The sequence below is a fragment of the Cebus imitator genome, unplaced genomic scaffold (genome assembly GCF_001604975.1).
Source record: "Cebus imitator isolate Cc_AM_T3 unplaced genomic scaffold, Cebus_imitator-1.0 Scaffold306, whole genome shotgun sequence".
NCBI lineage: Eukaryota > Metazoa > Chordata > Mammalia > Primates > Cebidae > Cebus > Cebus imitator.
The window spans coordinates 1,595,147-1,606,343 of NW_016107621.1; the positions used below are offsets into that span (position 1 = coordinate 1,595,147).

Below are 11,197 nucleotides of genomic sequence, written 5' to 3' on the forward strand. Positions count from 1 at the left end.
AAAAGAAAATTATGATATATAACAATAATGAAAGAAAATTATGATAAAATATGACTTAAAGATTTTTATAACATCATTTCACAGTACTGTACATATAGCCTACTCAACTTACGACCAAATCGTGTTACGACCAGTCTGTGGGAACCAACCGTGGTCGTAAGTCGGGCACTAGCTGTATATGTACCTGGGGCTGAATGATCCCAGATTTACATCACAAGGGGCAGGACTGCACGACAGTGACACCAACACAGAGACTAGAGATGGAGAGAGATGAGAGAGATGGAGTCTTTTGTTTTGAGAAGGAGTCTCTGTCGCCCAGGCTGGAGTGTGCAGTGGTGTGGTCTCGGCTTACTGCAACCTCTGCCTCCTGGGTTCAAGCAATCCTCCCAGCTCAGCCTCCCGAGTAGCTAGGATTACAGGTGTGCACCACCACACCCGGCTAATTTTTTTTTTTTACTTTTAGGAGAAACGGGGTTTCACCATGTTGGTCAGGCTGGTCTCGAATGCCTGACCTCAAGCCATCGGCCCGCTTCGGTTTTCCAAAGTGTTAGGATTACAGGTGTGAGCCACTGCGCCTGGCCTGAGTCTTTTTTTTTCCCTTTCTTTTTTGACATAGAGATGGGGGTCTCGCTATGTTGCCCAAACTTCTGGCTTCAAGCAATCCTCCCACCTCGGCCTGCCAAAGCTCTGGAATTACAGACACGAGACACCATGCCTGGCCTCAGATGGAGTCCTAAAAGCACCCTTGAACCATACCTGGATCCAGCCATGCCTGAAGTAAAACCCACCCTTCCCCAGGCAGTCCTTTTTTGTGACAGGGTCTCACTCGGTTTGCCCGGGCTGGAGTGTGGTAGCACAATCTTGGCTCACTGTAGCCTTGACTTCCCAGGCTCACGCGATTCTCTCACCTCAGCCTCTGGAGTAGCTGGGACTACAGGCGCACACCACCATGCCTAGCTAATTTTTTGTGTTCTTGGTAGAGACGGGTTTCGCCATGTTGCTGGGCTTCCCTGATCATTTTGGTTACCTTAGCCGACCCACTCTCTTTTCACCTTAAGCCATTTGAACTGAATTTCTACCACTTGCTGCTAAACAGGCCCTGACTATACATTACTTAGCACAGGGTTGCTTTATTTATCTATTTATTTATTTATTTATTTTTATAGAGATGAGGTTTCTCCATGTTGGTCAGACTGGTCTTAAACTCCTGATATCTGGTGATCCGCCCGCCTCGGCCTCTCAAGTGAGCCACCATGCCTGGCCTGCTTTTTTTGTTTGTTTGTTTTTTGTTTTTTGAGACAGAGGCTCACTCTTTCGCCAGACGTGAGGCTGGAGTGCAGTGGCGTGATCTCGGCTCACTGCAACCTCCGCCTCCCGGCTTCAAGCGATTCTCCTGCCTCAGCCTCCTGAGTAGTGGCTGGGACTACAGGCGCATGCCACCACGCCCAGCTGATTTTTGTATTTTAGTAGAGACCAGGTTTCACTACGTTGGCCAAGATGGTCTTGAACTCTTGACCTCACAATCTGCCCACCTTGGCCTCCCAAAGTGCTGGGATTACAGGCATGAGCCACCGCGCCTGGCCACTTTTTTTGTTTTTTAAGAGACAAGGTCTCACTGTGTCACCCAGGCTGGAGTGCAGTGGCATGATCATGGCTCACTGAAGCCTCCAATTCCTGTCCTCAAATGATCCTCCTGCGTCAGACTCCAAGTAGCTAGCACTACAGGCATGTATCACCATGCCCGGCTAATTTTTTTTTTTTTTTTTTTTTTTTGACAGAGATAAGGTCTTTCTATGTTGTCCAGGATGGTCTTGAATTCCTGGGCTCAAGCAATCCTCCTACCTCTGCCTCTGCCTCCCAAAGTGCTGGAATTATAGGCATGAACCACTGTGCCCAGCCCACACAGGTCTTTTTAAGTGGTATTCATTGAGATCAGTCTGTGAAGGCCTTGGCACATAACAAGTGCTCAATAAACATGAGTTATTACTACAGAATCTAAAGCAGGAAGAGGCGGAGTGGTCCATCTTGCCACTCAGGGCACTGATTCTCCCCAACTTCTGTTAAGTCCCCAGAGAAATGCCTTTATCCAGCTACAGTGGATGACATAGGTTAGTATCTCTCGAAACACATTAGCCATCAGCTTTCTTGGTGCAGCTCTGGTGTACAGATAGTGAAATGGCCCACGGTAGAGGTAGGAGGGCTAGACTATGCAAAATACATGATTTTCCTGCTGGGGAACACAGAGAAACCAGGAATCTCTATCACGATCCAACATTTGATGACCTGAGGCCTTTCTGTCACTTATACAGTCTAGCTATAACATTCGAGGCTCATTTCAATTTCAGAGATTCCATACTTACTGCTTTAAAATAATTTTCCTGAAATTTCCAGAACCATCTTAAGGGTTCTAGGCCAAAAAGGAATAAAAGAGAACTGCTAAAGAAAATTCAAGTAAAAGATTTCCTTGATACTGCATTAAAATAACATATACGTTAGAAAGAGAACATGAAGACAAAAATTACCAGTCAAGTCTGAGGAGTCATGACTTCCCTAATGGAATGTGATCCTAGGCTCTGCTTAGATGCCTCCAAGGACAGGGAGCTCACTCTTTTCTTCCGTCTCTCAGGAGTCACTCTTGCCTCTATCAGCACCAGTTCCGAAAGTCTCCGCCCCCAACCCCAGCCCCAGCCCCAGCCCAAGACTCACCCTGCAGCTGGGAGAAGCGCAGGGCAGCGGCATTGAGGCCCTCCACCCGCTCGCTCTGGGCTGCAATGTCCCCCTCCAGCAGTCCATGCTTCTGCAACAGGTCGTCCGCCTCCACCAGGTGCTGCCCACACTCCCGGGACAGCAGCTGAGCCTGCAAGCGGGGACAGCACTGAGCATACCTCTGGCCCCACCCTGGGCCACCCGCCCCTCCCCCATCGCTGCGCTAGCCCCTGCTGCTCTGCACCACCACTCCCGACTCTGACCCACCTCAAGACCTTCTTATCGGCTCTGTGGCCTGGGCCTCAGTTTCCTCATCAGAAAGAAGAAAGCAGAGCCCCAACTGCTATCGGCACTCACAGCCAGCCATGGCGTTCTGTCTCTGTCTTCCCCTCTCTCTACCTGTCTCTCTCTGAATGTTTCCATCTCTCATGGACTCCACGTTTCTGAGCTCTGCCTCCACCTCCTTCTCTTTGTCTGCATCTCCCGTTCAGCTTCCAGCTTGCCTGCCTGCCTTCTTTTTCCTTCTCTCTCTCTTTCTTTCTTTTTCTTTCTCTTTCTCTTTCTTTCTTTCTTTTTTTCTTCTTTCTTTCTTTCTTCTTTCTTTTTTCCTTTTCTTTTCTTTCTTTCTCTTTCTTTCCTTCTCTCTCTCTCTCTCTCTCTCTCTCTCTCTCCCTCCCTCCCCCTCTCCTCTCTCTCTCTGTCTCTCTTCCTTCTTGACAAAGTCTCACTCTGTCACCCAGATTGTGGTGTATAGGCATGATCTCAGCTCACTGCAACCTCCGCCTCCTGGGTTCAAGCGATTCTACTGTCTCAGCCTCCTGAGTAGCTGGCATTACAGGCACCTACCACCATTCCCGGCTAATTTTTGTATTTTTTAGTAGAGATGGGGTTTTGCCATGTTGGCCAGGCTGGTCTCGAACTCCTGACTTCAGGGGATCCACCCGCCTTGGTCTCCCAAAGTGCTGGGATTACAGGCGTGAGCCACTGTGCCCAGCTGCTTCTTTTCTTCTTCTTCTTTTTTTTTTTTTCTTTTGAGACAGGGTCTTGCTCTGTCACCCAAAGTGCAGTGGTGCAATCATGGCTCACTGCAGCCTCAACCTCCTGGGCTCAGGCAGTCCTCCCACTACAGAGTAGCTGGGACTACAAGCACATGTCACCATGCATAGCTAACTTTTTAATTTTTTGTACAAACAATATCTCATTATGTTGACCACGCTGGTCTCAAATCCTGGGCCCAAGCAGTCTGCCCGCCTTGGCCTCCCAAGCCACCATGCCCAGTTGGCTTCTATCTTCCTTGTTTCATCTCTCTCTCAAATTGATTCCATCTTCCTGTGTCTTTCTCTGGAGCCATGTAGATTTCGATTGTCAGCTTTGTGTCTCCCTCCCTCTCTCTGTCTCTGATTTCTCTTCCTCTCTGTCTGCACCCCTGGCTTACTCTGACTCTATATCTCTATGTCTTTTTCCATTTCTCTCTCTTTTTTTTTTTTTTTTTTTTAGACGGTCACACTCTGTCACCCAGGCTGAAGCACAGTAGCACCATCTCAGCTCACTACAGCCTCTGCCTCTTGAGTTCAAGTGATTCTCCAGCCTCAGACTCCCAAATAGCTGGGACTACAGGCACGCGCCACCAAGCCCGGCTAATTTTTTTGTATTTTTAGTAGAGACGGGGTTTCACCATGTTGGCCAGGCTGGTCTCAAACTCCTGACCTCAAGTGATCTACCCGCCTTGGCCTCCCAAAGTGCCGGGATTCCAGATGTGAGCCACCGCACCCAGCATTTTTCTGTCTCTCTATTCGTCTCTGTCTCTTTCTCATTCTTTGCTTCTTTCTCTGCCTCTCTTGTCCATCTCCACATCTCACTCTCTCTCATTCTCTTTTTGTCTCCCTGGCTTTCTCTTTATCTTTTTCTATCCCTGCCCTTCCCTCTCCATCTCCAGCTCTCCGTCAACTCTTTCAGCATCTGCATCTCCCTCCCTCCTGGCACTCCACCCGCATCCGCGCCCCCGCCTGGCACCTGCATCTCCTCCATCCAGTCCACCATGTACACCATCTCCTGGAAGACCTTCTGCAGGGCCAGGTTCTGCTCGAGCCGTGTCCGCCGGGCACCCACAAGCCCAGTTAGCAGGGCCCACTGGCGCAAGACGCTGTCACGCTGGGCTGCCACCCGCCGGATGTCGTAGTAGCCTTCAGCCGCCAATGCCTGGGCCAGCTCCGCCACGCCCTGCACCCGCTCCTCGTAGGCTGCAATGTCTGCCTCAATCGCTTCGTGTTTCTTCATGGCTGCCTCCACTGCAGGCAGCTCATACCCAAAGTTGTCCTGGGTAGTGCAGGCCAGACACTCACCCACACTGCCTCAGCAGTCGGCCTGTTACCTTGACCCTGTGTGACCCTGGGGACTTCTCCCTCCATTACCGTGGCGACCAGCCCGGCACTCCCTAGTTATCCTGGAGACCAGCCCCAACCTCCTCTGTTACCCAGGTAACCTGGAGACCAGCCCTACCCTCCATTGTTACCTTGGAGACAAGCCCCGCCCTCCCCTGTTACCCAGGAGACCAGCTCCACCCTTCCCAGTTACTCTGGAGACCAACCTTCCCCTCCCCTGTTGCCCTGGAGACAAGCCCATCTTGCACAGTTACCCTGGACACCAGCCCCATCCTCCCCTGTTGCCCTGGAGACTAGTACCACTCTGCAGAGTTACCCTGGAGACCAACCCCACCCTCCCCTGTTGCCCTGGAGACAAGCCCCATCCTCCTCTGTTGCCCTGGAGACTAATGCCACCCTCCAGAGTTACCCTGGAGACCAACCCCACCCTCCCCTGTTGCCCTGGAGACCAGCCCCATCCTCCTCTGTTGCCCTGGAGACTAATGCCACCCTCCAGAGTTACTCTGGAGACCAATCCCACCCTCCCCTGTTGCCCTGGAGACGAGCCCATCTTCCAAAGTTACCCTGGAGACTAGACCCACCCTTCCCATTTCCCTGGAGACCAGCCCATCTTCCGAAGTTACCCTAGAGACCACACCCACCCTCCCCGTTTCCCTGGAGACCAGCCCATCTTCCAAAGTTACCCTGGAGACCAGACCCACCCTCCCCATTTCCCTGGAGACCAGCCCATCTTCCAAAGTTACCCTAGAGACCAGACCCACCCTCCCCATTGCCCTAGAGACCAAGCCCACATTCCCCTGTTTCCCTGGAGACCAGCCCCACACTATTCAGTTACCCTGGAAACAAGACCCACTCTCCTGTTACATCTCTAACCTTAAACTTGTTACCCAGGAAAGAGGCCCATGCTTTCACTGTCCTGGAGATGAGGGACCAGGTTTACCTGACTCTGTCACTTAGGAAACCAATTCTATCGTCCTGAGTTACCCTAGACACCAGATACAACCTCCCTTGTCACTTAAGAATCTAGCTAAACACTCCCCCTATTTCTGAAGACACGAATTCTGCCCTCTCCAGTTACCCTGGAGAGCAGCCTCACTCTCCCAATCAATCACTTAGAAAACCAAGTCTCCCTTTCCCTCATTTTTTTTTTTTTTTTTTTTTTGGAATCTCGCTCTGTTGCCCAGGCTGGATGCAGTGGCTCGATCTGGGCTCACTGCAACCTCCGCCTCCCAGGTTCAAGTGATTCTCCTGCCTTAGCCTCCTGAGTAGCTGGGATTACAGGTTTGTGCCACAATGTCCAGCTAATTTTTGTATTTTTAGTAGAGACGGTGTTTCACCATGTTGGTCAGGCTGGTCTCAAACTCCTAACCTCATGATCTGCGTGCCTTGGCTTCCCAAAGTGCTGGGATTACAGGTGTGAGCCACCAGGCCCGGCCCCCATCCTCATTTGTCACCAGGAGACTAATCCAACTCTTCCCTGTTGCCTAGGACATCAAGTCTCCCTCTGGTCCTGGGACCATTAGCCCGCTCCCCCTCCCTTCCTCCCCTCCCTTCCCCCCCTCCCCCCCAGCCAAGCCCTACACCGTGTACCTGGGAGACCAGACGCTGGTTCTCATTCAGCCAGCTCTCCCTCATAGCCACCTTGTGGTCAAACCTCTGTGCCAGTAGCTCCAGCTTCTCCTGCCGAATCAGCTCAGCCCGTAGGGCAGCCTCTCGCTCATGCTCTGCCTTCTCCAGCTCACCCCATGCCTGCAGGAAACGAGAGGAGGCAGTCAGACTCTGGCAGCTCCCTGCAGTTTAATGGTCTTGACTTAGTCTGAGGATACTTATAGCATTTGGGGCAACTTCATGCAAATTGGAAAAAAACGTTGCTTCCTTATGACACTTGACTGCTGAAAAACTGTCAGAATGAATATCTAATCCGTTGTGCCCACTCTATGAATGACTCCCTTGAGCAGTGCACAACCTATACCACTCCACAGTGCAATTCCGCCTCTCCCCTGGATCCCCGGCCTCACCTTGTCAATATCCCAGATGCCACAGCCCTCCCGAGGCACGAAGAGACGGCGGTTGCAGGCTCGAAGTTTGCTCTGGACACTGAAGAGCAGCACCTCCAGGTTCCCCTTCTCCTGGAACCTGAGGGGCATGAGCTCAGGAGCCCTGCCGTCATGCCGTCCCTGCCCACCCTCCCTCCAGAGCTGGGCCTCACTTGACAGGCTTCTCCAGCGTGCAATAGGCCGTGAAAGCCTGGAGCTGCTGCTGCACCCCACTTAAGGAGTTGGCAAATTTCTGGTTGCTGATGAGGCCCACAGTACGGCGGATCCAGGCCAGCAGCTCGGCCGCCAGCTCCTCGTAGCGTTCTATGATCTTCCCCACCTCCAACACCTGGTCCAGGACCTGAGGTAGCAGAGGACGGCGGGGGGTGGGGGTCAGCCTCACCCCACCCGGGCCTGCCGCCAGCTCCCAGCTTCCCACTCACCCACTCCTTGGCTCCTTATACCTTCCCGATACGCTTTCCCTCCACAGCCAGAGCCTTCATCTTGGAGAAATAGTGGTAGAAAGAGACCACGTAAGTGATGATGGACTTCTCATCTGGAGCCTCCATGTTCACATCTGGAAGGAAGAGGGAGTCAGGGAACAAGACAGTGGGCACTTTGACAGGGCACTTGAAGGTATTGGGTGGAGGGATGGAGGAGCCACTCTCACTAGCTGTGTGACCTTGGGCAAGATAATTAATCTCTCTGTTCCTCAGGTTTTGTATCGGCCAAACAGAAATCTACCTCCTGGGATTAAATAGTGCCTGACCTGACACATATAAACCACCACAGAGAAATACGCTATACTGTTTTTTGTTGTTGTTGTTGTTTTTGGTTTTTTTGAAATGGAGTTTTGGGGCTGGGTGGGGAGAAAAGAAAAAGAAATAGAGTGTTGCTCTTGTTGCCCAGGCTGGAATGCAATGGCACAATCTCACCTCACTGTAACTTCCGCCTCCTGGGTTCAAGTGATTCTCCTGCCTCAGCCTCCCCAGTAGCTGGGGTTACAAGCGTGCAACACCATGCCTGGCTAATTTTGTATTTGGAGTAAAGATGGGAGTTCACCATGTCGGTCAGGCTGGTCTCGAACTCCTGACCTCATGTGATCTGCCTGCCTCAACCTCTCAGTTAGCCAGGTGTGGTGGTGGGCGCCAGTGATCCCTGCTACTTGGGAGACTGAGATGGAAGAATTGCTTGAACCTGGGAAGCAAAGGTTGCAGTTAGCTGAGATAGTGCCACTCCACTGCAGCCTCGGCGACAGAGCCAGATTCTGTCTTAAAAGATAAATAAATAAATAAATACATACATACATAAAAATAGGTTGGGTGCAGTGGCTCATGCTTGTAATCCCAGCACTTTGGGAGGCCAAGTTGGGTGGATCACCTGAGGTAGGGAGTCCAAGACCAGCCTGGCCAACATGCAGAAATCCCGTCTTTACTAAAAATACAAAAATTAGCCGGGTGTAGTGGCACATGCCTGTAATCCCAGCTACTCAGGAGGCTGAGGCAGGAGAATCTCTTGAACCTGGGAGACAGAGGTTGCGGTGAGCCAAGATTGCACCACTGCACTCCAGCCTGGGCGACAAGAGGGAAACTCTGTCTCAAAAAATTAATAATTAATCAGGGTTGATAAATTCTCTGTAATCAGGTCAGTGTGAAGATGAAACTGAACAGCTCTCGTGAAGTTCCCAGCCCCATGCTTGGCACACAGTGGATGCTCAGAGGAAGGGAGCAGCTTTTGTTCAGGGTGGGAGATGGGTGTCAGGGCTGATCCTGGATTGGGGCTGAGGCTGAAGTCAGGGACGGGGTTGGGGATAGACTGGAAATGGAAAAGCAGTTGAGGATGAGGATGGAGTTGTGGGAGAGACAGACATGGGAATGGGCTAGGGCGAAATGTGGCTGGAAAAGGGATTAGGGTGGGGATAGGAACGGAGCTAGAGCTGAAGATGTGGAGGGGATGGGGACACGTGGTGATGGCTGATGGCGTTGGCGTTAGGGATGGGGATGGGGTTGGAGATGCTATTGGGTTTGCGGCTGGAGTAGCGGAGTGGGAGTTGGTTTGAGGGAGATGGTTGAAAGCAGGGTTGGGGGAGTTGGACGTGGGAAGAAACTGAGAATGGGGAAGAGGAGGGGTTACACTGGGACAGGGTTGGGGATGAGAGAAGTGGTGTGAGGATGGGACTTGGGAAGGATTGCACATGAGGAAGGGAGGCGGAAGGGGAGGAGGCTGGGGAGAGAGTTGGGATTTGGAGAGACCTCAGGATTTGGGATGGTGCTAGGGTGGGAGGGAGTAGAGTCTGACATGACATTAAGGTTGGGTGTCCCCCAAGAGGAAGTCTGGGCTGGGCCCACTCAGGGCTCACCTTCAGGATCCAGCAGCCGTGCCAGCCCCAGGTGCTGCTCAGCTGTGCGGAAGGCTCTCTGCAGGTTGTAGTTGGCGTTGGACTTGGTGAGTTTGCTGAAGTCCACGAGATCGGGCCTGGGCAAGGGCACAGAGCATGCAGGCAGGCTCCAGAGCCGGTGGGCAAGCAGGGAAGAAGCCACCCTTGTCTGAGCACCAACCAAGGCGAGGGGCAGGAGGGCACTGTCTAGCCAAGGGGCAAGCTGTGTGTGCTGTGCAGCATTTAGCTGTGATGTGAGTGTGATGGACGCGGGCACGTCTCCGTGGGTTCCCAGGAATGTGTGCGTGCATGTGCATTTCCTGTGTGCACAGACGTATGGGTAGACCAGCCTGCGTGTGCTTCGAAGAGATGAGCTCACACGGTGCCTGCCTGCCTGTGTGTCTCTGTGAAATCATATGACAATATGAGTGTGTACTGCCCTTATGTGTGCTGTGTGAAGACACATGTCCTTTTTTTCTTTTCTTTATTTTTGAGATGGAGCCTCACTCTGTTGCCCAGGCTGCAGTGCGGTGGCACAATCTCGGGTCACTGCAACCTCTGCCTCCTGGGTTCAAGTGATTCTCGTACCTCAGCCTCCCAAATAGATGGGATCATAGGCATGTGCCACCACACCCTGCTGATTTTTGTGTTTTTAGTAGAGATGGGGTTTTACTATATTGGCCAGGCTGATATTGAACTCGTGACCTCAAGTGATTTGTCTGCCTAGGCCTCCCAAAGTGCTGGGATTACCGGTGTGAGCCACCATGCCTGGCCAGGACACATATGCTTACTTTGGGGATACCTATGTAGTGTTATGCAGTGGTTAGAAGAGTGAGGACCAGGCCAGGAGCGGTGGCTCACGCCTGTAATCCCAGCACTTTGGGAGGCTGAGGCGGGCAGATCACCTAAGGTTGGGAGTTCGAGACCAACCTGACCAACATGGTGAAATCCCATCTCTACTAAAAATACAAAATTAGCTGGGCATGGTGGTAGACACCTGTAATCCCAGCTACCTGGGAGGCTGAGGCAGGATAATCACTTGAACCCAGGACGTAGAGGTTGTGGTGAGCTGAGATCACGCCATTGCACTCCAGCCTGGGCAACAAGAGCAAAACTCCATCTCAAAAAGAAGAAGAAGAAGAAGTGTGAGGACCAGAGCCAGCTCATCAAAGCTTGAGCCCCAGCTTGGTCACATCCTGCCTGTGTCACTCTGGGTGAGCTACTTCATTTCTCTGTGCTTTGGTTTCCTCTAAAATGGGGATAATGACAGCACCTGCTGGCCAAGTGTAGTGGCTCATACCTGTAATCCCAGCACTTTGGGAGGCTGAGGCAGGCGGATCCCTTGAGGTCAGGAGTTTGAGACCAGCCTGGCCAATATGGTGAAATCCCATTGCTACTAAACATACAAAATTAGCCAGGCATGGTGGCATATGCCTGTAATCCCAGCTACTTGGGAGGCTGAGGCTAGAGAATCTCCTGAACCTGGGAAGCGGAGGTTGTAGTGAGTGGAGATTGCACCACTGCACTCTAGTCTGGGCGACCGAGTGAGACTCCATCTCAAAACAAAAAATTAATAGGCTGGGAGTGGTGTCTCATGCTTGTAATCCCAGCATTTTGAGAGGCCAAGGCGAGTGAATCACCTGGGGCCAGGAGTTCAAGACCAGCCTGGCCAACATGGTGAAACCCCAACTCTACTT

General features: G+C 51.9%; 1 protein-coding gene across 2 annotated transcripts in view; it reads right to left on the bottom strand.

Annotated features, from left to right (window-relative positions):
- The window catches only part of SPTBN4 (spectrin beta, non-erythrocytic 4), a 114,646-nt gene that overhangs the window by 61,292 nt on the left and 42,157 nt on the right, over positions 1-11,197 (bottom strand). For both annotated transcript variants that reach the window (XM_037729458.1, XM_017503200.2), the window contains exons 7-13: positions 9,483-9,598; positions 7,588-7,700; positions 7,297-7,484; positions 7,106-7,223; positions 6,678-6,836; positions 4,720-5,022; positions 2,707-2,857 (exon numbers count right to left, since the gene is read on the bottom strand). In XM_037729458.1, coding sequence (XP_037585386.1) covers positions 2,707-2,857; positions 4,720-5,022; positions 6,678-6,836; positions 7,106-7,223; positions 7,297-7,484; positions 7,588-7,700; positions 9,483-9,598 — 1,148 coding nt within the window. The remainder of the gene's footprint in view (positions 1-2,706; positions 2,858-4,719; positions 5,023-6,677; positions 6,837-7,105; positions 7,224-7,296; positions 7,485-7,587; positions 7,701-9,482; positions 9,599-11,197) is intronic.